Source organism: Dendrobates tinctorius, unplaced genomic scaffold (genome assembly GCF_039654945.1).
Source record: "Dendrobates tinctorius isolate UK_male_01 unplaced genomic scaffold, ASM3965494v1 ptg000031l, whole genome shotgun sequence".
In the NCBI taxonomy this organism is placed as follows: domain Eukaryota; kingdom Metazoa; phylum Chordata; class Amphibia; order Anura; family Dendrobatidae; genus Dendrobates; species Dendrobates tinctorius.
The window spans coordinates 23,287,255-23,314,354 of NW_027361699.1; the positions used below are offsets into that span (position 1 = coordinate 23,287,255).

The following is a 27,100-nucleotide window of genomic DNA, read 5'->3' on the forward strand; positions in this document are numbered from 1 at the left end:
TCAACAAATTCTTGATGCACATATAATAATCTGTAAAAAAAAAAAAAGCTGAAGTTGAAAAGAGGATGGTGTAACGGCTGGGTGGTGGAATCACTGTGCCAAAGCCCAAGTAAGACATGAAGGGGTATGACTAGGAGCCTCACCCAATCCCACCATGGACACGCAGTAGCTAATGACACCGCAGTCTGTGGAGAGACAAGGGAGGTGATCCAGGTGCTACTTCAGGACTGACCTGGGTAGATGGCGGCTGACCCCTAGGAGTGGATAGCTGGAATGGCCCGGGGAAATGTCCAACAGATGCAGAAAGGTGGAGAAGATGGCAGGAATCGCAGTTGCAGACAGGACAGTCTAACAGACAGATGAGCACTGACAGGTGAAGCTGGCTCTGCTGCCGTTGAGGTGAGCATTGGCGGGTGCAGATGGCTCTGTTGCCATTGAGGTACGCACTGGCGGGTGCAGCTGGCTCTGCTGCCGTTGAGGTGAGCACTGGCGAATGCAGCTGACTCTGCTGCCGTTGAGGTGAGCATTGGCGGGTACAGCAGACTCGGATACAAGTACAGGGACCTGAGAACTGACAAGCGTGTTAGGAACAAACTCACAACATTGCAAAGGCACCTCCATGTTGGAAGAGGCGGTTTAAATAGAAAGAGACCTCCAGCCATTGGCTGGGGACACTTTAGAGGAACGCGCGTGGCCCCTTTAAGAAAGAGGAAAACAATGCATGCGGACGCATCCTCATATATCCGCATGGCCTGCGTAACCAATGCTAAAGATAGGTACGCAGGCCGCATGCAGACGTGGCGGAGCTGAACGGAGGAGGTGTGGCAGTGGGCGGAGCTTCAAGGAGGAACTACGCAGCCCTCCGCAGCTCTGCTGAACGCTAGTGTGAAACTAGCCTAAGAAGTCCCATTTGCAGATTATAGGGAACACAGCTAGCATGTGGAAGAAGATGCTCTGCTCAGATGAGACCAAAGTAGAACTTTTTTTGAAAAAGGCAAAATGTTACGTGTGGTAGAAAACTAACCCTGCACATCACCTTGAAAACATCATCCCCACTGTCAAACATGGTGGTGGCAGCATAATGCTGTAGGGATGCTTTTCTTCAGCAGGGAAAGGGAAGCTGGTCAGAGTTTATGGGTAGATGGATTGAGCTGGGCATTCCTGGAGCAAAATCTGATAGAGGCTGCAAAAGTCTTAAGCGACTGGTCCAGACCTAAATCCCATTGGTAATCTGTGGCAAGACTTGAAGTTTGCTGTTTACAGATGCCCTCCATCCAATCTCAATGAGCAACAGTGAGTTCGCAAGGAAGAATGGGCAAAAATGTCAGACTCTAGATGTGCAAAGCTGGTAGAGACAAACCGCAAAAGACTTGTAGAAGTAATTGCAGTGAAAGGTCGTCCTAAAAAGTATTGACTCAGGGGGCCTAAATACAAATGCACGTCCCAATTTTCACATTTTTATTTTAAAAATATTTAGAAAACCATGTATCATTTCCTTCACACTTCACAAATACTTGTGATTTTGCGTTGGTAGAGCATACACAATCCCAATAAAATGCATTTAAGTTTGTGGGTGTAACGGTAAAAAAAAATGTGAAAAAGGGGTATGAATACTTTTCAAGCTACTGTACCGGTGTAGGCGGCATCAATAAGTACATTAGATCCTGTGTGGAATCTCAGAAATCATAACTTATGTTTTATTACAGATGTCATTTATTATTAAAAATAAACTACATATCTAGAGATAAAATGGAGCACGGTTTTTAACAACCAGTAATTAGAAATGCAAAACCGTGTTTTAGGAAAAAACGCCAATCAACAATCATCTTTATTAGGAATGGAAGTGTCAGCTTCTCAGGGTAGATTCAAAAAGCTGTTTGAGAATGTCTTTATCCAGATGTCTACCTAAAAACAAAAAATAACATTTTTTTACTGATGATATTCATGACATGAACTACTGCCTGTCAATGGGCTGCCAGGGTTCTGCTGGATCCCTTTCAACAACTTTAAAGTGGTCGTCCAAAAGCAAACTTATGATTTATCTGTATCATAGGTCATCAATATGAGATCGTGGGGTCACATGCCTAGCAGCGGCCAGAGATAAGCGAAGTGAAACACAGCAAATGAATGTAAGATAAAATACAGAGCTCGGCAGCGGCTGCTGTGTTCCATCTCATACATCACATATATTTGGCCATTGCCAGTGCACATATAAGCTGATCAGTGGGTGCCGGACCCCAAAAATGTCATATTGAAGACCTGTCCCACAGATGTCAAATGTGTAGGATTAGCGCACAACAAAATCAAATTAACCCATTGGATACACAGGAAAATTTTGATGACAAGTTTTTAATAGTTTTCAGAGGGAGTGAGAAAAACATTCAGTATTAAGTCCTGGACAACCCCTTTAATTATACATTAATGAATTCTCAAGCAATAAAATATAATTAAAGAAAGAAAATGTAATTGTTAATAAATTCACAATTACCTTCAAATAGCAAGTCACACTCAATTTGTCTAGTGAGGTAATCGTTATAGTACACTAAAATGGCAGTCTTGTTACAGAAACTTATCCTAGAATGTTAATAGGACAGGTGATTGTGAGTAGAAAGTTCTGTCCTTTTGTGTGAAGGATGATGTACTCCTAGTGGATATTCTGATCCTGTCCACCATGTCTATCTGATCTACTGCTAGAGATAATAGAGAAGCTGAAAACACTGCTCACACTGCTGTCCACCCTGTCATTCTGTAGTACTAGAGTTTCCAGGGTGGATAGCAGTGTGAGTAGCCTCTTCTTACCTCAACATACCTGATATCTCCAGTATTAGTTCAGAATGACAGCCTGGACAGGAGTGTGAACAGCCTCTTCTTACTTCAGCACCCTTGGTATATAAAGTATTACATCAAAGTGAAGAGTACATTTTCATAAAACAAAAAAGGGGGTGTGAAACTTCCTACTGTACATGTTCACAAGCACCTGTGCCATTAACAATTTAGGACAGGACGGCATGTAAAAAGACAGGTAATTTTAAAATACTACAGTTGTGTGAAAAAGTGTTTGCCCCCTTCCTGATTTCCTGTTCTTTTGCATGTTTCAGATCAACAAAAAAATATTAATATTAGACACAGATAACACAAGTAACCACATAATGCAGTTTTTAAATAAAGGTCTTTATTATTAAGGGAAAAATAAATCCAAACCTACAGGGCCCTGTGTGAAAAAGTGATTGCCCCTAAACCTAATAACTGGTTGGACCACCCTAAGCAGCAACAACTGCAACCCAGTGCTTGTGATAACTGGCAATGGAGTCTTTTACCACGCTCTGGAAGAATTTTGGCCCATTCATCTTTGCAGAATTGTAATTCAGCCACATTGGAGGGTTTCTGAGCATGAACCTCCTTTCTAAGGTCATGCCACAGCATCTCAAGTGGATTAAGGGCAGGACTTTGACTAGGCCACTCTAAAGTCTTAATTTTTCTTTTTCTTAAGCCAGAGGTGGACTTGCAGGTGTGTTTTGAATCAATGTCTTGAGGTCACGAACAAATGGCCAGACATTCTCCTTCAGGATTTTTTTGGTAGACAGCAGAATTCATGAGTATTTACCACAACAAGTCTTCCAGGTCCAGATGCAGCAAAACAGCCCCAGAATATCACAGTACCATCACCATATTTTACTGTTGGTATTCCTTTTCTGAAATGATGTGATACTTCTACGCCAGATGTAATGGGACATAAATCTTCCAAAAAGTTCAACTTTTGTTTCATCAGTCTACAGAGTATTCTGCCAAAAGTCTTGGAGAAAACAGCAAAGAAGCAGAAAGGTTTACCCGTCCAAGCCTCCAGACAAATGCACTATCAGGATGCTGTGGACCCATATAATTAAGATGGCAACACAGGTGCAAGAATACCGATAAAACAACCGCTCGCAGCCTACCAACACATGGAGGGGGCGGCTGCCTGGTATGTTAATGAACAACAAAAAAACATGTATGCGGCGCTGTTCACACTATGGCCATGCACAGCATCCAGGCCCAGCCTAGTAGTGACACCCTTCTATTAGCTCAGGCGGTCTGCCCAGCGCTATCAAAATGCATGCCATGTGAACAGACACCGCAGTTTACAAGACCAAATGGGCGCAACTGCACCCTGACTAAAAAGTGCAAAAAAAATTTAAAAAATGTGGAGTATTAGCTGATATTTTGGCCAAAATACGTGAGCCCGTAACCTGCACCAAAGGTCTCCATGTTTACGGGTCCCTAATACTAAATCCTAACACTGAAATAGCACAAAAAGAGGACTTACCGTATTTTTCGGACCATAAGACGCACTTTTTTCCCCCAAAATTTTGGGGGAAAGTGGGGGGTGCGTCTTATGGTCGCAATAAACTTACATCCATCCATGGCTGGTGGCTGGTGCGGGTCCCGCGGGGCTCTGTGGTGCGGTGGTGGCAGTGGGCTGTGCTCCGCTGCAGGGGTAGTGGCTCTCTGTGCTCCGTGGAGGGCTCCGCCGGCATTTCCTCGAAGCCCGGAGGCCCCCGCACATCCGTTGCTGGCTGCTGCCATGTTGCGGTGGCCTCCGGGAAGATGGCCGTCGATCCGGGGACGGCGCATGCGCAGGTTCAGATCTCGTCCCGAGATCTCGGGAGACGAGATTCAAATCGCAACATGGCAGCAGCCAGCAACGGATGTGCGGGGGCCTCCGGGCTTCGTGGAAATGCCGGCGGAGCAGTCGCCCCTGCAGCGGAGCACAGCCCGCCGCCACCCTCACCCCACCTGCCCCAGCCCACCTGCCCCAGCACAGCTGCCCCAGCCCAGCACAACTGCCCCAGCACAGCCCACCTGCCCCAGCCCAGCCCAGCTGCCCCAGCCCGGCACAGCCCACCTGCCCCAACACAGCGCACCTGCCCCAGCCCAGCAGAGCTGCCCCAGCACAGCCCACCTGCCCCAGCACAGCCTACCTGCCCCAGCCCAGCACAGCCCAGCTGCCCCAGCACAGCCCAGATGCCCCAGCACAGCCCAGCTGCCCCAGCCCAGCCCAGCTGCCCAAGCCCAGCACAGCCCACCTGCCCCAGCCCAGCACAGCTGCCCCAGCCCACCTGCCCCAGCCCAGCCCAGCACAGCCCACCTGCCCCATCCCAACACAGCCCAGCTGCCCAGGCACAGCCCAGCTTCCCCAGCACAGCCCAGCTTCCCCAGCCCAGCCCAGCTGCCCCAGCACAGCCCAGCTGCCCAAGCACAGAGCCGCCGCCACCGCACCAGCCTGGACCACTGAATGACCCCTGTGACCACTCCTCCACCTGTGCCGGATCCCTTCCCAGGTAAGCCGAATTCGGACTGTAAGACGTACCCCCATTTGACACATTATTATTTTTTTCCCTATTTTCCTTCTGAAAATTGGGGTGCGTCTTATGGTCCGGTGCGTCTTATAGTCCGAAAAATATGGTAAATATCCTCCAATATTAGGGACCTTTAAACGTGGAGACCTTTGGCGCAGGTTACGGGCTCACGTATTTTAGCCAAAATATCAGCTAATACTCCACATTTTTTAATGTATTATTGCACTTTTTAGTCAGGGTGCAGTTGGGCCCATTTGGTCTTGTAAACTGCGGTGTCTGTTCACACAGCATGCATTTTGATAGCGCTGGGCAGCCCGCCTGAGCTAATAGAAGGGTGTCACTACTAGGCTGTTAGCCTGGATGCTGTGCATTGCCATAGTGTGAACAGCGCCGCATACAAGTTTTTTGTTGTGCATTAACACACCAGGCAGCCGCGCCCTCCATGTATTGGTAGGCTGTGAGCGGTTGTTTTATCGGTATTCTTGCACCTGTGTTGCCATCTTAATTATATGGGTCCACTGCATCCTGATAATGCATTTGTCTGGAGGCCTGGACGGGTAAACCTTTCTGCTTCTTTGCTGTTCTTCTTCTTATTGGAGGATTTTTAAGTCCTCTTTTCGTGCTATTTCAGCAAAAGTCTTGGGGATCATCAAGAAGTTTTCTGACAAAACTGAGATGAGCCTTTATAGTCTTATTGCTCAGCAATAGTTTTTTGTTTTGGAACTCTGCCATGCAGGCCATTTTTGCCCAGTCTCTTTCTTATTATGGAATCATGAACACTGATCTTAACTGAGGAAAGTGTGGCCTGTAGGTAATTGGATGTTGTTGTGAGATCTTTTGTGACCTCTTGGATGAGTTGTCGCTGTGCTCTTGGGGTAATTTTGGATGGTCGGCCACTCCTGGGAAGGTTGACCACTGTTTCATGTTTTTGCCATTTGTGGATAATGGCTTTCACATTTTCAGTGGAGTTCACCAGAGTTCTAAAGCTTGAAAATTGGCTTCATAACCTGCTCCAGTCTGATAGATCTAAATTACTTTGTATCTCATTAGTTCCAGAATTTCTTTGGATCGCAGCATGATGTCTAGCTTTTAAGGAGCTTTTGGTCTACTTCACTTTGTCAGGCAGGTCCTATTTAAGTGATTTATTGTTTTAGAACGGGTGTGGCACTAATCAGGCCTGCCTGTGACTAGTGAATTTGAACTGAGCGTTCCAAAAACTACAGTTAATTTATGTCTTAACGGAGGGTGGGGGAGGGGGGACGATCGCTTTTTCACACAGGTCTCTGTAGGTTTGGATTTCTTTTTCCCTTAATAATGACCTTCATTTAAACTGCATTTTGTGTTTACTTGTGTTACGTTTGTCTAGTATTTACATTTGTTGGGTGAACTGAAACATTTGAGTGTGACAAACATGCAAAAGAATAGTAAATCGGAGGGGGGGGGGCAAACACTTTTTCCACACAACTCTATATTGATTTCAAGGACACAGCGATTTTTGTTACTGACTGCTGTCAACACCTGCAAGGGAGCTTGTATTTGTCAAATGAGTTTATGATTAATGGCCCCATTTTAGGAAGGGGGGGTCAATGAAAAAATATTACATTTTTTGGAGGGAGTGAGAAAAACAGAGCACAATGGCGCTAATGACTTCGTAATCGTAAATGGCTTTTTAATACATGGCTTACTAATCTTTAGACATTGATTTGCTATTAAAACATTCCTATCAGATTTCCTGCATTGTTGGCTCTTATTTTTCTGTACAGTTATAATATAATACCCAATACTGGCCAGTCTTATCTTTATGCTAGAATAGTCTAAGCTGAAAAGGCATTTTTAGCATTATAATACATGCCTACATAGTGATTTTGGTGCTATGTGGCTAGGACCGTATTTTACTACACTAGACAACACAAATTTGGGAATTAGCAGTTCCTAATATGTTTAACAAAACTTTTTATTGATTTTAGCATCTACAATTATACAATAAAATTATATGCACCTAGTGTACAAACTCTCAGATTTAATTTCTTTCCTTTCATTTTCAAGATGAAAGGAATGAAAAAGAAAATTGAAAAACAAAATAATTCCCCAACTACCCTCCATCTACCCAGACATGCAGGATATAATATTTATATTTCCAGTGTTCACTTCTATCCTATCTTGATCAAAGTAACCCCTCGGATGTTGCTCTTCCTTGTTTAATTTCTATACAATGTTCAGAAGTTCTTAATATTAAAGGGGTTACCCAGGACTACTGTAAATTATTTTTTTTACTATAAGCCAAAAAACAAACAAGCAGGTCGTTGCTAACTAGTTAGCAACTACATATCTGTTCTATTTGGAGCCAAGTCAAAGTAGTCAATGACCACGCCTGCCGGCGTGTCAGCTGCTCCACGTTAACAGGGCAGCTCTTCCAAGCTGCTCTGATTGACAGATGGTTAACCAGAGTTAGGCAGCGGGAAGCCAGCTGTCAATCAGCATTGATTTCGGCAGTCATGCTCCATCAACAGAGCACAGACAAAGAGAAGCTCCTGCTCTGTGGCTGTGACGTCAGCGTAAGCCACAGAGTCTGTGACCGCTCTGTGCTGGCAGAGGTCTCTGCAGGGCAGAACAAGAAGGTAGTTAGCCAACAATAAAAAATACAGTCCTGGATAACCCCCTCTAAGTTGAAAATCTTAGTTAATAAAGCAATAAAAACCAAAATTTAAGTATAAAACATAGTATAGTTTTCTACAGTTTCTAGAAAATTTTTTTGCAACAAAGAAAGAGAAGACTATCACATCAAACAAGAAACCGAACAACCCAGTTACCTATAAACACCATCCGATTTAGTCTTTCTCCTTCCCAGATCACTTGAGTTTCTTCAAGGTCGTACAGCTCATGAACCCCTTGTACAATCACCTGCTGGTGCTTATTGTCTACCGCCACCAAACCCTACACATACAGAAATCATCAAGAACAAGATTTAAATAAACATTCAAGTAAGCATATGTACAAATATTACACTCTTAAAGGGTTTGACCTTACCACCATTTTTCAGGTCTTTTTTTTGTGTTATAGAAATATGGTTAAAAGAACTGTGAAAAAATGTTATCAATCAGATATTCAAATCATTTTTGTTTTTCTTTTCATATGTGGGGCCTAATTTTTATGTTATTGTCATATTTTCATTTTTTTGCCAACAATATTGGGTGATATCGGTAAAAAACACAAAGGCAATATTTGTCTGTTCTTCAAATTGTGGGATTTTTTTTTTTACCATGACTGAGAAAATAACTTTTAACTTGTATGCAAATGCGGGGGCTATGATGCACCCTTGGTGTTGCCAAGAGTTTAATGCACCGCTATGCCTCCTTTATTTTACATATTGGGGACCATCCCCCATTTCTGATTAACATTTATCTCTTCCCAAGGTGAGCACTGTGACTACTGCCGGCATGTGTGCACGTGGGTGATAACATTGCATATCCCCAGCTCTACACATAGTAACGGGGTGTGTTGTCTTCCCTGTCTTCTTTCTACTTACCTCACTCACCACACTAATGCACTTGGAAGTGTAGCGAGCGTCTCTGAATCTGAAGCCGCTTGCTACACTTCCGAGTGTATTAGTATAGCGAGAGGCATCGGCAAAAAGAAAACAAAAGCAGAACACGCCCGTCAATCAGGGAAAGGCTCCCAATATGCAAAAGAGGAGGTGTAACAGTGCACCAAATTCTTGACCACGGGTGTACCGGGCCCTTCATTTTGCATACAAATTAAAAGTTATTTTCACAGGCACCGTACCAATAAAAGGTACAGTGCTAGTATGGCTTGTATAGGGCTAAGTACCTTACAACACTAAATAGGCCATTTAAAATGCATTTTGGGGGTAATGGACTCCTTTTAAGCTGTGCAAGCTCAGAAGCTTCCCACCCCTTCCTAACGGCCCGTGGCACTGTACACATGTAAACCTGCACCGTTATAGCTGCTATGTTAGTATATTAATTGTACTAGATCGGTTATGACGCTTATTCTACCATAGAAATGAGTAATAAGACATATCAAAACTTAAGATTATAGAATGTGCACTACTTCTGCCCCTGGTAAGAACCCCATATAACTGGGCCTTATGGCTATGTGCCCACGTTGCAGAAATGCTGCGGAATTGTCCGCAGAATTTCCGCAACTCCCCGCCGGGGGTAAAATGCATGTGGAATTCGCATGCGTTTTCCCACAAAACACAAGCGTTTTGCAAGCGTTTTTAGCATGCAGAATGCTAGCGCTTTTCCAAGCGATTTGAAGCATCACTTAGAAAAGTGATTGACAGGTTGGTCACACTTGTCAAGCATAGCGCTTGACAAGTGTGACCAACTTTTTACTATTGATGCTGCCTATGCAGCATCAATAGTAAAAGATAGAATGTTAGAAATAATAAACATTAAAAACAGGGATATACTTACCCTCTGTCGGCCCCCTGAGTCCTCCCGGCCCTCAGCGGCGCTGCCAGCAAGTTCCGTCCCCAGGGATACATTGCGCGAATGACCTCTGATGACGTAGCGGTATCGCATGATTGCATGAAAAATCAATGTGACGCGTTTTGTTAGGCTGGTTTCACATTAGCGTTTTTTAGCGCAGCGCATCATGCGCTATTGGTCGCATGCGCCATGCGCCCCTATGTTTAACATGGGGGGGCGCATGGTCTTGCGTTTGCACCCATTCTTATGCGTTTTCGTGCGCATGCGTTTTTTAAGGTGTGCACCTAGGCGCACCAGATGCAACCTGTTGCATTTTTGGGTCTGTCCAACGGCGTAAAAAAAACACATGCTCACACTTGCGCACGGAATGCGACAAAATAACGCATTACAGTCTATGGAAACGCAGGAGTGCGCATGGACATGCGCACGCCTGCATTACAAAACGCATGTATTTTAAGAGTTTACATGGCTTGAAACTGGTTAAAATGCTTGCACCTAAAAAACGCATGCAAAACGCATGATGCGTTTTTTGCATGCGTTTCTATTGCGCACGAAGCGCTGCGCTAAAAAACGCTAATGTGAAAGTAGCCTTAGGCTATGTGCACACGTAGCGATTTTTAAGCGTTTTTGCCGCGATTTTCGGCACGAAAACGCTTAAAAATCGTGTACAGAACGCACCCCATGCATTCCTATGGCATTCCGCACATGCTGTGCTAATGCTGCGCTTTTTTCCGCGGCGGAATCGCATCGCGGAAAAAATCGCAGCATGCTCATTCTTTTGTGCGGAATCGCAAAGAATTGCCGCGATTCCGCACCCATAGGAATGCATGAGAATCGCTGACTTCCCGCATGTGGCTATGCCCACCATGCGGGAAATTAAGCGTCTCATGTGCGGTTGGTACCCACGGTGTGGAGGAGAGGAGACTGTCCTCCAGGCCCTGGGTACCATACCCCTGTAAAAAAAGAATAAAAAATAAAAAATCGGGGTATATTTACCTTCCGGCGTCCCGCGATGCATTCCCGGGCCTTGCGTTCCCAGTAATGCCTTGCGGCACGGTCCAGTAATGACGTAGTCTCGCGTGATTCTAGCGGTCTCGCGAGATCGCTATAGCAACGCGAGACTACGTCATCACAGGTCTCGCAAGGCATTACTGGGAACGCTGAGGCCCGGGATGGCAGCGCGGGACGCCGGAAGGTAAATATACCCCGATTTTTTTTATTTTTTTTTAGCATTTTAACATCCTATCTTTTACTATTGATGCCGCATAGGCAGCCTCAATAGTAAAAAGCTGGTCACACTTGTCAAACACTATGTTTGACGAGTGTGACCAACCTGTCAAACACTTTCCAAGCGATGCTTCAAATCGCTTGGAAAGTGCTTGAATATCGCACGCGAAAATCGCGGCAAAATCGCGATCATAATCGCGGTAAAATCTGGGAAGGAGTGCGGTTTTTAGTGAGCGTTTTAAAACGCTACGTGTGCCCACAGCCTTAGCGTTTTTCAAGCGTTTCTGCAGCGGCAAAAACGCGGCGGAAAAGCTTAAAAAACGCAACGTGAGTACACAGCCTATGTCTTAGTCTCTTTCTTGAAATTCAATAAGAAGGTGGGGGAGGGCAGACATATCTGTTTACACGGATTATTTGAATTGGCTGGAGCAGAAATTGAAGTTACATTATGAAAGTCTATTTCATTTCCCACAGCCTGTTGTCAACCTCTTTACCTACCTTTAATCTTATTACCTCCATGGAAACACCAATTCTATTTTTCACATTTTTCTCCCACAGCAAATTCTGTAAAACCAAATATATACAGTTAATATAAAAAAGTCAAGCAGTACGATTCATTAGGACTGAGGTTGTGCATGGCATCCTTAATGAAGGCACCGCTGGAGTAAGATGCACATGCACTTATTACTGAAAAATGGACTCCTATCAGGACCTGAAGAACATTTCTAGTGAAATGTATGCCACCAAAGTGGTGTAGGTTTTCTTGAATTAGGTGGACGGATTTAGCCACACCTCATCTGCTCATGATCTGTCCATTTTGGCGTAGCTGACCGGGACTGCCATAAAAGCGCCAACCAAAAAAAAGGAGAAAACACCTCCATGTACCAGGGCCAAAGTCTTCACAGCACCATTTTCCACCTTACCTGTATAAACAAATGGAGATTTTCTTCAATGACATGTCCAAAAACCTCAAACGTTACGGTGACAATACTCTGTGGAAAACATCACAATTTTAGCTCACACATACAATTGGAGTTGAGGAATGAAACGTTGGGACACATTATTCAGATGGATCCAATAGTAAGTACAGTAAAACAGAAACAAATCAGCAGCTCACGCGCTATTCACAGAGAAATCTGTATGTGTGTGGTCAGCGTGGTTAGGCTGGCTTTGTATAAAGCTTCAGTCAAACAAAAATGTATTTCTCATAGGTAAAAAAACCAAACAAACTGATTTTCATCAATGTGCTGGATCAGGTTTTTCATTAGTGTTTGGTCAGTGTGTCCTTTTTCTTATCAATAGTGATTGATCACAGATTTTCCCATATTCTCAAAAAATAAAATTTTTTTTCCAAAGATTCTCTTACCGATTACGGTATGTTAAAAAATTGATAGCTCATGGGTTACAAATGGATGCTAGCCGTATGCTCGCTATGATTTTTTTGAAACTCATGAAATAAGTATTTGATACCATAGAAAAACAAAAATTATCATTATTATAGTTGGTGCAGAAACCTTTGTTTGCAATCACAGAGGTCAGACGTTTCCTGTAGTTCTTGACCAAGTTTACACACACTGCAGCAGGGATTTTGGTCCATTCCTCCATACAGATCTTCTCCAGATCTGTCACTGGGCAACATTGAGTTTCAGCTCCCTCCAATTATTTTCTACTGGGTTCAGGTCTGGAGACTGGCTAGGTCACTCCAGGACCTTGAAATACTTAATTAAGAGCCAGAACTCTTGCTGGTTGGTAGGTGATCAAATACTTATTTCTTGCAATAAAATGCAAAATGATTATGTAAAAATCATACAATGTGATTTCCTGGTTTTTATTTTAACCCCTTTAACCCCCAAAGCTTTTTTCGGTTTTGCGTTTTCTTTTCCGCTCCCCTCCTTCCCAGAGCCATAACTTTTTTATTTTTCCGTCTATATGGCCATGTGAGGGCTAATTTTTTGCGGGACGAGTTGTACTTTTGAACGACACAATTGGTTTTACCATATCGTGTACTAGAAAACACGAAATGAAATCCAAGTGCGGTGAAATTGCAAAACAAAAGTGCAATCCCACACTTGTTTTTTGTTTGGCTTTTTTGCTAGGTTGCGTCATTTTCCGATACCCGTAGCGTCTCCATCTATCGTGATCTCGGGTTGGGTGAGGGCTTATTTTTTGTGTGCAAGAGTGACGTTTTTAGTACCATTTTGGTGCAGATACCTTCTTTTGATCGCCCATTATTGTATATAATGCAATGTCGCGGTGACCAAAAAAAACATAATTCTGGGGTTTTGACTTTTTTTCTCACTACGCCGTTTAGCGATCAGGTTAATACATTCTTTTATTGATAGATCGGGCAATTCTGAACATGGCGACACCAAATATGTGTATGTTTGATTTTATTTTTATTGTTTTATTTTGAATGGGATGAAAGGGGGGTGATTTGAACTTTTATATTTTTTCATATTTTTGAACATTTTTTGTTTTTTACTTTTGGCATGCTTCAATACCCTCCATAGGAGACTAGAAGCTGGCATAGCCCAATCGGCTCTGCTACATAGAGGGTCACTGGTGTGCGCATTTCCGGCTCAATTGCCAGAAGCGCCATTTAAATGCCACTGTCAGTGTTTGACAGCGGCATTTAACTAATTAATAGCTGTGGGTGGATCGCGATTCCATCCGCGACTATTGTGGGCACATGTCAGCTGTTCAAAACAGCTGACATGTCCCGGGAAAGATGTGGGCTCACCACCGGAGCCCATGTCAAAGGGAGGGAGTCCAACATCAGCGTACTATTAAGCCCGATGTCGGAAAGGGGTTAAGATTCTGTCTCTCACAGTTGAAGTCTACCTGTGATAAAATTTACAGACCTCTCCATTCTTTGTAGGTGGGAAAACTTGCAAAATCGTCAGTGTAGCAAATACTTATTTTCCACTCTGTATGTGTGATTGGGCAAACAGAGAACAATCAATCTGATTATAGTGACAACCAACTGTGGTGTAGTGACCACAGTGTCCGCTAGGGAGCGCTGTGTGGATGTCCCAGGAGAGAGGATGAGTGGCAGAATACTGAATGACCGTTATGTATCTCAAGGTGGGTGGCCTTGGGATGGAGACTTGTGTGTGTTGATCAGTAGTGATACTGCTGAGGTGCTGTTTCAATGTGTTTGGGAAGTCTCTAGGTAGCTAGAGGGCCGGTCCGTTTTGGAAGGTCCCGTCTGAGAGAGATGGGGCGGTCTTCCTGACAGCAAGTGAACGCTGTGTTTAATGGCTGCATGTGCCTGATAGTTCCTGGAGGGAATGGACGTCTGCAGCGTGGTGAAGCAGTTATGAGGTAAACCCAGAGAGGGGATATAACTGTGAGGCTAAGAGAGCCTGTGTGCTGGACATGGCACAACCTGTGTGACCACAGGGATAACAGAGTGAAGCTCTGTCATGGACGCTATGCTGTTAATATGAACTTTATGTTGCTGGTCATGGTTTATGATGCCTAAATAAACCGCATGGACTGTGATTGTTTTATGGAAAACCCGTGCCGGATGTGGTTATTTGGCTGCCAAGCGAGTATCCCCTACCCGAATGACAGCGCTACCTTATACCACATACAGAACAAATAGCAGCAAACTAACTGGACTGGATGCGTTCATAGACAGGATGTCCTGGAGTTTGAAAATGGAGACACAAAGTTCATGGACAATCTTGGTTAAGATTAAAAAGTAAAAATAAATGTACTGATAAAAGTTATCTAAGGGGGGGCATGATTACTTTGAGCAAATACATAAATTATCCACTTAGAAAGTATGGTAAAACCCCTCAAAATACAAAGAAGGCACTCCCTCCGTCTGGAAAATAACACTTCAGGACTAGAGATGTGCCAATAGTAAAGTTCAGCATCCGTACCGAACACCTATTGTTCGGACACGGACACCAAACATGGATTTCACCAGTAAGTCTGTTACTGTTCGTGTTCAGACCCCCGAACACCGTGTGTCTGTTGTGCTGTCACGTGCATAATAGCGTGGCAAACACCGCTTCTAATGGACGTAAAATCATCACCGCCAATCAGAGAGCCGCAGTTCCCACGCTGTCAAAAGACAACATGAGCGCACAGCTGTGATCGGAGGTATAAAGTTTACCTCTGATCACTGGTGTCAGTTGATGGGACTACTGCACAAGGACAGGCTAGATACACTGGTCTCAGAAAACAGTTCAGGCTCCACCGATGAGGTTTCAGGGTATGGAAAATGCCAAAGCGGACACAGGAACCAAAGACAACTATACTGGACTAATGGGATACAGGACACGGGAAACATTAACAGACTAGGAACAGGGAACCTGGCAACATACAGTTTCACACAATTAACCACCTAATAGTAACTATAGGGGTTGCTCAGGCACCTCCATATTGGGGAGGGTACCTTTTATACTAGATGCCTCCCAGCTATTGGCTGAGAGACATCTAGCAGATGTACACATTAACTAAATGCCTCACAGCAGTCAGCTGCGGGCATTTTACCATGTGCGAGCGCTGCCCATTTAAAAGCAAGACAGAGTGCGTACTAGGCGTGCTGCCGGAAATTGCGGCGCGCACACAAACCCAGAAGCATGCCGAAGACCACGCTGGTCCGGAGCAGTAAGCCGACGTCCCTACGTGGAGAGAGAAGGGGACGTCATGCTGGGGCGCTGGCAGCAGCGCTAGTCAGAGGTTTACTCACTTATATCATATACATGACATGGTAGTTTTTCCTGACTGACAAATTTAGTTGAATTGCAAGGTCGAATCAATCTGTGTAAGGTTACAACCAATTTACCCATCATTATTACTACCATGTTCCAATATTCCTACATAGTCATGCACCTACACATCACCTGCTCCCATACACCTAAGTAACAAGCCAGATCTGCCATCCGGCAGCTGCGCAGCTAGTCCCAGTTCTCACTGATGTTGTATAACAACTACTTCAATAGTGGAAAAAGCTGTCCTTTGTAAAAAGGATCCCCCATGAAGAGGCAGCTGTTTTTTTCTTATACCTTCTAAGGGCTGTGTGATTTTACTACAAGGAAGTAGAGCTGTCAGATTTAGTACCGTGCAAGATTCACTTAGGTAGGAGTAAACGATCAATGAAGTTGTGCAGAAGCCCATTCATGTATTTGTTGTGACAGTAGTTCACACCGTCATTCCATGTCCTCGTTAGGACATATTATAGGAAGATTTTCCTTAGTGAGAAAATATTGCCCTCATTACACTTCATTTGAAGCAATTATGTCCTTTAATCTGTTGGGCGCTAAAGTAAATAGTGATTTGTACTCACAAGCTCATTTCCAGGTGACAAGAGAACTGCTATCTAAATAGGTTGCTGGTAAACAAACAGAAATCATTTCCTCAAAAAACACAATTGGACATTTCACAGAATGGATCCTCAACACCTTTTGGTGCTATGTTTTTCTTCTAAAAACAATCAGCTATTTCCGAGATGGCACTACACAGAGAACTGCAATGCCCGGTGATGGGGAACCTCAACAGGGAACTCAGAATCAGGCAACGCATTTTATTCCTGCCCTTCATAACCATCTAAAAATTGGAAAAGGAGATAAAAGTTTATTTGGAATCTAAGTATGTTCACAAGTGGCATTGCGGATATTCTGTCTAGGCAAGTGGACGGACAATATGCGGTGTATTACAGAAAAGTGGATGAGATTTAATTCTATCTCGCTGCGCTGCAGAAAACACTTGCAATTGCTGCAAATCCACGGCAAATCCACACCAAACACATGGAACGTGCCCTTAAGTCCAGACGTGATGGATACTTTCCACTACAGATTTCCAAATAACTGACCTTGATCAATCCTATATATTAGATACTTGTTGCAATTAATGGAATAGTTTTATTTTTCAAACAGAAAAACTCACTACTTTATGTATTTATATAGTTTGTATATTCACATATAAAGTAAACTCCTTGCCACGGCCAATTTTTCTTTATGCATTTTTTCTTTCTCTTCTTCTAAGGGCGCAGTCAGACGGCCAAATAACACAGACGACTATCGCATCGCAATGCTGGGACTGGCCGGCGGGTCTCCTACCCCAAGCGAAACAGTATGTATTTCTATGCAGCGGTCACGCTCGGGTCAGGTGAGCCGCCGGCCAGTCCAAGCATTGCGATGTGATCATCATACGTGTTATATGGCCGTCTGACTTTGCCCTAAGAGCCAAACCATTTTTTATCCCATCAACATAACCAAGTGAGGACTTGTATTTTGAGTGCAGTTTTAGCCTTGAATGACACCATTAATCTTACCACATATAACATATTGTATACATATAATGTATTGAAAAATGGGAAAAAAATTCTAAGTTGAGTGTAATATTGTGAAAAAAATACAATTATGCTTTGGTTTTTAAGATTTTATTTTACGATGTGCCCTGTCGCTGAGTGAGTCCATGTTTTTGCTGAGTGAGCTGTAGTTGGAATACATACAATATTTTGATCACTGTGCATTCCATTTTCTGAGGGATGTAAAGTGACCGAAAAAAAACACAAAAGTAGATTTTTTTTCCTGACATTTACTGGATGGGTTAAAGTATGATATATTTTGAAAGATCAGAATTACAGCTACCTTATTTTATTCTTCAGAATTGGAAAACATTGTTTTTTTTCCTTTTTCCATATGAAGGAGTTGGTGTGAAGGTATGTGCACACAAAAACATTTTCAAGCAGATTCCTCTTGGAACTGGGCTGAAAAAGCACGGCAAAACCGCTGATAAAAATCAACACTGTGCACAGCAATGTGCAAAAAAACAACATTGCTGTGCACGTGTTCAATCCATGAAGTGGATAAAAGAAGTAGCATGGTCATTCTTGGCGAAAAGTGAAAAGAAAAGACGCAACCTGCCTCAAAAAGTGATGGCAAAGCCGCCTGCAAAACTGGTTCAGGAAAAATACTGTTGGCGTTTTCCTAAGTGGCTTCACCAAGAAAATCTCAGGGTCTGTTCCGGCGAAACAGAAATATCGTGTGCACATACCCAGATAAAGTTTGGAAGAACAGGAGACAATGATTCTGGCAGCAGAGGATTTGGAAGATCAGGTGGTGGAGGTTTTTTTTGGAAAAAAAAGGTGATGGGGACGATTCTGATGACAAGAGAGACTTTGGGAGAACAGGTAAGTTGGTGCGAGCGACATATGCATATATCAAAGGAGAGACCTGTCCATTGCCCCATGTTTTAAAGCAAAATATGTATGTAGGCAATAAGGATTCAAATTGCTCTGTGGTCGGACAGTATGAACCGTCCGACAGGTTTACATTACCCAATATTCAGCATGGCTTAGTGGGGGGGTTTGAATTCTAGGACCCCTCAATAATACTGAGAACAGCATTTAAAAAAGCTCTGGTAGAAAGGATGCGAGTGTGGCACCCATCATCCATAGATGACTACATGGTGGCGTGAGTGTATGGCCACTGCTGCATTCCTATGGGGCTCTTATATGACTGCATGGTGGTACAAATGCATGGCCGCTGCTGCATTCCCATGGGGCTCTTAGATGATGACTGCATGGTGGCACAAGTGCATGGCCGATGTTGCATTCCCATGGGGCTCTTAGATGGTGGCACGAGTGCATGGCCACTGCTGTATTCAAAACACATCAACCAAGTATAAATAAAGCAGGATCCTAGAATAACCAAAAAAACATAGAACAAGGATCCTTAAAATTTAACTTTTAATGAAACCAAGTTAAGATCATGTTCAAATTAAATTAGGACATAAAAAGGAATATAGTGTGTGCCTAATCCACCCTGTAGGGTCACTATCCTGAGCCCTGCCTGGCAGTGGAAGTTGGCACCCTAAGTTTCTGCGGTACACTCTGCCCCCACTCCTCGACGGCTCACCCTGGTGTCCCTAGAATTGCCTAAAATTGAGAAGTCCTAGTAAGCCCTAGGCAGTCACTAGATTAGGCCCTGCCTGACAGTGAAGGTTGGCACACTCATTTTCTGCGGTAAGCGCCCCCACTACTCAGCAGCTCACCCTAATATCCCTCACAATCCTTCCAATAGAAAACTACAAAATATGTCCCAATACACCCCAATACCCCCCAAAAAAACACAACCAAAACAATAAAAGATAGAAAAATACAAAATGTGAGAGATATATAAACTCAATATCGATTGTTCAGCAAATAACAAAGTAGACCAAATAGGTAGATACTCTCTATCTTAATATGTAATACTCAATAGCATTATTCCAAAAATACCCTTTGGCACCTAGCCCTTAAAAAAGAGAGGCCAAACAAAATATATGTGGGTAAACAGGATGTATATGTCATTAGCCTAATGGTATTAGCTAATATAGGGATCCCCAGAACAATTAGATTGTAGATGAAACACCACCCATAATAGGGCTAGTACGGCAATAAAGTGCACAATGCAACAATGCAAAAATTGAATTGCAGATCAAAACCCACCCATAATATTCCTTTTTATGTCCTAATTTAATTCACTGCTGTAATCCCATGGGGCTGGTAGATAGTGGCACAAGTTCATGGGCACTGCTGCATTCCCATTGGGCTGTTAGATGACAAATATTTGAAAGGTTTCTGAGGGATCTTATTCTGGATTATCTCAATGAGAATAACTGTTTAACTCCATACCAGCATGGGTTTATGAGGAATCGCTCATATCAAACCAATCTAGTCAGTTTTTATGTAGAGGTATGCTATAGACTGGACCAAGGTGAGTCATTGGATGTGGAATATCTTGATTTTTCCAAAGCGTTTAATACCGTGCCACACAAAAGGTTGGTACACAAAATGAGAATGCTGGGTGCTGGGTCTGGGGGAAAATGTGTGTAAATGGGTAAGTAACTGGCTTAGTGATAGAAAGCAGAGGGTGGTTATAAATGGTATATTCTCTAACTGGGTCGCTGTGACCAGTGGGGTACCGCAGGGGTCGGTGTTGGGACCTATTCTCTTCAACATATTTATTAACGATCTGGTAGAAGGTTTACACAGTAAAATATCAATATGAAAATAAAGTCCGTGGAGCCTCATTTAAGAGTCTCTTTGACTGGTCTCCCTGAGGTCAGTGGTTTCGTGATGTTGGTCTACTAGGCATTGCTCCCACCTAGCCAGAATCCTACTCCACACTGATGAGGGGCAACACCCCTAAACAGCTGTCTGTGGACGGATACCTGGCCTTGGTATTTCCCTTGTCATATCTGTAAACTCGTAAAGAGCTGGATATTGACTTAAAGGGCCACTTAATATGGTGGTAATGGTGGTTTCCGAAAGGAGCCACCCCTTGGCTGGGTCCTTCCCTGGAGGAAGATCTGGCTAGTCCCGTGTTTGAGACTCTTAAATAAGGCTCCACGGAATTTATTTGCATATTCGTATTTCCCAGGAAGCAATGCACCTAGGATTTCACTGTGATTGAGCGCCTTTGCCGGCTGCCGCAGTGATTTCTTTGACTGGTCTCCCTGAGGTCAGTGACTGTTTCGTGACAGTAAAATATCAATATTTTCATCAGATGATACTAAACTATGTAAAGCAGTCAATACAAGAGAAGATAGTATTCTGCAAAAGATGGATCTGGATAAGTTGGAAACTTGGGCCAAAAGGTGGCAGATGCGGTTTAACAATGATAAATGTAATGTTATACACATGGGAAGAAGGAATCAATATCACCATTACACACTGAACGAGAAACCACTGGGTAAATCTGACATGGAGAAGGACTTGGGAATCCTAGTTAATGATAAACTTACCTGGAGCAGCCAGTGCCAGACAGCGGCTGACAAGGCAAACAGGATCATGGGGTGCACTAAAAGAGGTCTGGATACACATGAGAGCATTATACTGCCTCTGTACAAATCCCTGGTTAGACCGCACATGGAGTACTGTGTACAGTTTTGGGCACCGGTGCTCAGGAAGGATATAATGGAATTAGAGCGAGCACAAAGGAGGGCAACAAAATTAGTAAAGGGGAATGGGGAACTACAATTCCCAGCGAGATTAGCAAAATCAGGATTATTTAGTCTAGAAAAAAAGACGACTGAGGGGCGATCTAATAACCATGTAAAAGTATATAAGGGGACAATACAATTATCTCTCCGAGAATCTGTTTATACCAAGGAATGTGACGGTCACAAGGGGGCATTCTCTGTGTCTGGAGGAGAGAAGGTTTTTCCACCAATATAGAAGAGGATTCTTTACTGTTAGGGCAGTGAGAAGCTGGAATTCCTTGCATGAGGAGGTGGTGATGGCGAACTCAGTCGAAGGGTTCAAGACAGGCCTGGATGTCTTCCTGGAGCATAACAACATATCTTACAGTGATTAGGTTCCTTAGAAGGACGTAGATCTGGGAATTTATTCTGACGGAAAACAGGCTGAACTGAATGGACAAATGTCGTCTTTCGGCCTTGTTAATTATGTTACTAGATAGCAGTCGGGAATAGGAATATGAAATTATTCCCATTTGCATTTCAGAGCATATTATTTTGGGGGGGCAAAGACATCTGTGGTGCTACAAATAAAACTTATTCTCCATACTATATATATATATATATATATATATATATATATATATATATATATAGTGTTTTTTCCAACTGAAGTCAATTGGAATAATTCAAAATTAGAGAGAAATAAACATTTTCTACGTGAATGTAAAATCATATTTTTTTATTACATCACAGATGTTTTACATAGAAGGGGGAAATTCCATAAAAAATGCCCAGTGCAAACCTAAACTTAGGGTGCCGTTTTACTTAGCTACGCACCAGCGATCCTGACAACGATACAACCTGGTAGGGATCGCTGGTGCATCGCTAAATGATCGCTAGTAAGCTGTCAAACAGGCAGATCTCTTCAGCGACGCAGCAATGATCCCGCGATCACACACAGCGATGCATGCTGGGCAGCGGGACGCCGACGACGAAAAAATGGCCCAGGACATTCCTGCACGATCAGCGATATCCAGCAGGGGAGCCGGTCGCTGCTGCGTGTCACATGTAGCGAGATCGCAGGCGAGATCGCTGTTGCGTCACAAAATCGGTAACACATTAGCGATCTCAATAGCGATCTCGCTATGTGAGACGGGGCCTTTAGGTGTAAGGTATCTGTAGGGAATGTGAACAAACACTGAAAGACTTGGATCATTGGAGACAAACACAAAGATAATTAACTAGAGATCACAGCCATATTAACACCAACATGCCCAATGTCTTGCTAATCCCTCTTTACACTTCTGCTGTAAAACAGGACACATTTCTGCACAGGAAGTTTACTGTATTTCAAGCCACTTTACCTTTCAATAGCAATTGCAGACAACAACAAAAACTTTAGACAGACTATTAAAAGCCTGCAACAAAACCTAGGAAATGTTACATGTATCTATTAAAAATAGACCTGCTAACAGGTACACATTAATGATTAACTGCTCACAAACCATCTTTTCAACCTGATGTGAATATATTAGGCTGAAGCGGCACAGTAACTTAACCCTTTCCCGCCAAAGCCAATTTTCACCTTCCTGACCAGGACAAATTTTTCTATTCAGACCAGTGTCACTGTATGCAATAACAACTCGGGAACGTTTCTACAAATCCCACTGATTCTGAGACATAAACATAAAACAGGTCGAAAATGTAACCAAAGATATGGAAAAACAAAGCACTTTTCAAACTTTTAATTTTTTCACCCTTGATGTTACGTTCCCACAATGAGCTTTTGGTGAGTTATTGATGTTGCAGATTTTCTGCAGCATTTCTACATTTATTAGATAAATTAAGTTACTTGTGTTTTTTCATTACAATTGTAAATGCATTTTTACATGGGTCGTTTCAAGTTTTTGATGCTGTTTTTGCATCTTGTTGCTATATCATGTTTTAAAAAGGTGTTTTGCTTTTTTATCCTTCCTGGTAATTGGTTTTGATAAAACTTCATTGGCACAGTCATGTACAGTAGTGTTCAAAATAATAGCGGTGTGATCAAAAACACAAATAAAGCACCAAAAACGCAGCAAAAAAAAACAAAAACGAATTAAAACCTGTTTTGTGAGACAAGTTTCTTACTGCCGAGAGAGCGACTTTGGGGGAAAAAAACGCATCAAAAATTCAAGGTGTGAACATAGCCTAAGAAGCTGTATTTTATTTTTTGCACAGAGAAAGTACACACTGTCAAAAACTCACCAAAAATTGATCAAGGAAACTTAAAATTAATTGGTCAGCTGATACACGCTGAACAATCCAGAGGCAGGATGTATCAGGCACTGGCTGTATGATCTCTGCCAGGTATACGTGAATGTGAAATGTTGTGTTGCTTCAGAGAAAAACATGTTTGCTGTAGTAATGAGTGAGTGTGCTCGGATAAGATGTCCAAGTATTTTCGGCGTGCTCGAAAAAAATGCTTGATTCACAGTGGCTGTATGTCTAACAGCTGTTTGACAGCTACAACACATGCAGAAATTGCCTAACAAATCGACAATCCATGCATGTGCTGAGGCTGTTGAACAGCTGCGAGACATGCCGCTGCGGCGAATCAAGCATTTTTTTTTCGAGCATGCTGAAAATCATTGATTAGGACACAAGAGTGCTCAGATAACACCTTATCTGAGCACGCTCGCTCATCAGTAGTTTCCTGGCCAGGATAGCCAGGCTTCTGCATACATGTGCCTATAGTTAGAGACCTGACAATTCAGGTCAGAAGGCGGGGAGAAGCAGCCGGGCACTTGTCTGTCTGACTAGTCTACAGCGTGGCTTTAACCCCTTCACTCCCAAAGCCTCTTTTCACCTTCATGACCAGGCTAAATTTTACAAATCTGACCAGTGTCGCTCTATGGGCTCATACTCACTGGCGAGAAATATGGACGAGTGCAATCCAATAATAAAAATAAAAAAAATCGGATTGAACTCGGACCAATGTTATGCAATGGGTGACATCTCATTTGCGATTTTTTTTCTCAGCCGAAATCAGACTGAGAAAAAAATCGCAGCATGCTGCAATTCTGGGACGAGACTCGCCAATGTAAGTCAATGGGTGCAAGAAAAAAAATCAGACAGCATTCGCACCATACACCGGTGTCCTTTGAAAACCCGGCAATTCATATGCGGCTGTACAGTAAAATCACACTGACATGTTAGAATACAAAAGATATAATACATGTATACACATAGAATAGATGTATATATGTCAGTGATACACACACACCGTATATACTCGTGTATAAGCCGACCCCCTTAATTTTCCCACAAAAAACTGGGAAAACTTATTGACTCGCGTATAAGCCTAGCGTGGAAAATGCAGCAGCTACTCGTAAATTTCAAAAATAAAAATAGATACCAATAAAAGTAAAATTAATTGAGACATCAGTAGGTTTTGAATTGCTATATTGAATCAGGAGCCCCATATAATGCTCCATACAGTTCATGATGGCCCCATAAGATGCTCCATACAAAATAAACCTCATATAATGCTGTACAAAGGTTAATAATGGCCCAATAAGATGCTCCATAGAATAATATGCCCTGGCTCCATAAGACGTTCTATAGATTATGCCCCATATGCTGCCCCATATGCTGCCCCATAAGATGCTCCATAGAATATGCCCCCATATGCTTCCCCCATAAGATGCTCCATTGAATATGCTTCCATATGCTGCCCCCATAAAATGCTCCATTGAATATGCTCCGATAGGCTGGTCTCATAAGATGCACCATATATTATGCCACCATAAGATGCTCCATTGACTATGCCCCCATAAGATGCTCCACTGAATTTGCCCCCATATGCTGCCCCCATATATTGCTGCTGCCACTACTGCAGGTATTAAAAAAAGCAAAAAAAAAAAAGACATACTCACCTCTTGTCCCTGGGAGCCAGGTGCCAGTGTGCTGACTGAGCAGGCGGACACCGGCACGCTATGGGGGTCAGGTGTCGCTGCTGGCTCAGGACCCGGCACCTGAGATTTTCACCTGTCCCCGTTCCAACGCTGCTCGCCGCTGTCTGCCCGCCGTGTCCCTCTGTCTGTGACTGTTTAGGCAGAGGGCGCGCACTGACTACGTCATCGCGCCCTCTGCTGCCTGAACATCACTGACAGAGGAACCGGCGGGCAGACAGCGGCGAGCAGCGTTGGAACCGGGACAGGTGAATATAGCATATACTTACCTCCCCCTGGCGCGTCTCTGCAGCCCCGTTCTCCCATGGTCTCCCTTCCTTCCTTCCTTCAGCGGTCACGTGGTACCGCTCATTAAAGTCATAATTGTGCGCATATTCATGACTTTAATGAGCAGTACCATGTAACCGCTGTAGGAAGAAGGAAAGGAGACCGTGGGACAAGCAGGGGGGCTGCAGAGACGCGTCGGGGGGAGTCAGTATGATCTGACACCCCCGCTCCCCCTCCCCGCCGACCCCTGGCTATATGACTCGCGTATAAGCCGAGAGGGTGACTTTTAGCCCAAAAAAATAGGCTGAAAATCTCGGCTTATACACGAGTATATACAGTATATATATCTTTATATTTCATAGATGGATACATAGTAGAGTAGGTGATAATTTATTTGCCCGGCTTTCGTAAAATCATTACAGAACCTGACAGAATATGAGACATGGTTTACACACAGTAAACCAATGCATATTCGTTAGATTTATATATGTACCTCACTAATAATGTTAGTAGTGTGTGTAAAATTTTGGAGCTGTAGATGCGCCAATTCTGGCACTTACCCTCTCTCTTCCCATTGTCCTGAAGCGGGTGGCATACGGGGTAATAAGGGCTTAATGTCACCTTGCTATTGTAAGGTGACATTAAACCTGGTTAATAATGGAGAGGTGTCAATAAGACACCTCTCCATTATTAATCCACTAGTCTGAAAGGGTTAAAAAAAACACACACAGACATTAAGACTAAAGACTTTTAATGAAATAAATAAACACACATTTTTCCCATCTTTATTTATCTTCCAATCCAATCGAAGCCATCATTCTCCTTTAAAAAAGCCAAAATAAAAAAGCAACAATATCCCATACCTGTCTGCCGTACAGTCATGTCCCACGCTGCAATCCATCTGAAGGAGTTAAATAGTTTACAACCGGGAGCGGTGCTAATGCGACCGGCCCTGCTGTAAACCATGGAGGAATGAAGGAAAAGCTGCCTGCACAGCCTCCCTGCCTGACCGGAGATGAACTGATTAGCGTGGGAAAGTTTCTGAACATTTTCCCACGCTGTCAGTTCTTCAAGGGTCAGGCGGGGAGTCAGCGCAGCCTAAGTGACATCAGTGGTAGTGCAAGATAATCACAGACTATCCCACAAAAGTTTCCCAAAAGCTCTAATGTCTCAGATAAAAATTTTGAAGTGGCAATATGTGTTAAGCAGACATTAGTATTAGAGATAAAGCAGGGTAGATTTTTGATTTGTTGTTTGTTCTATAAATAATGCCATATACACGTTAGAAGCAATTTATGCTCCAAATAAATCTCAACGCAGATATTTTAATAAGGTAGTAAAAAAAAATAAAAAATTGGGCAAAAGGTCCTATAATGGAGATTTTAATATACCAAATTATTATTATTTATTTATATAATTTATATAGCACCATTGAGTCCATGGTGCTGTACATGAGAAGGAGTTACATACAAATTACAGGTATCACTTACAGTAAACAAACTAAATCACAGACTGATTCAGAGGTGAGAGGATCCTGCCCTTGCGGGCTTACATTCTACAGGATTCTACATTCTACCAATAGCTAGAAATCTAGACTGTAAATCTAAATTAACCTCAAGAGTTGAGAAATTAAAAGATTTACTTGCCGAGGAAAAATTACACGACATCTGGATATATCATCACGCAAGTGAAAAGGACTACATGTACTTTTCCCCAAACATTTGACAAACTCGCATACAGATTATTTCTTAGTAGATAAAGCTGCCCTACTCCTTTCCACACACTGAGAAATAAGATCTATCACATGGTCTGACCATGCTCCAGTACGATTGGAATTATATTAAAAATGATCCCCTTCTCCACTGTCATCCTGGAGACTGAATTCATCTCTCCTTAAACCAGCACAAAATATAACTCAATTATTTTTTTTAAATACAGT

General features: G+C 43.0%; 1 protein-coding gene across 4 annotated transcripts in view; it reads right to left on the reverse strand.

Annotated features, from left to right (window-relative positions):
* Positions 1 to 1,669: 1,669 nt before the first annotated feature.
* LOC141086301 (zinc-regulated GTPase metalloprotein activator 1B-like) overlaps positions 1,670 to 27,100 on the reverse strand; it is a 347,538-nt gene continuing 322,107 nt past the window's right edge. For all 4 annotated transcript variants that reach the window (XM_073572259.1, XM_073572258.1, XM_073572261.1 and 1 more), the window contains 4 exons: positions 11,941 to 12,009; positions 11,516 to 11,581; positions 8,147 to 8,270; positions 1,670 to 1,905 (listed from right to left, as the gene is read on the reverse strand). In XM_073572259.1, coding sequence (XP_073428360.1) covers positions 1,847 to 1,905; positions 8,147 to 8,270; positions 11,516 to 11,581; positions 11,941 to 12,009 — 318 coding nt within the window. In that variant the 3' untranslated portion in view covers positions 1,670 to 1,846. The remainder of the gene's footprint in view (positions 1,906 to 8,146; positions 8,271 to 11,515; positions 11,582 to 11,940; positions 12,010 to 27,100) is intronic.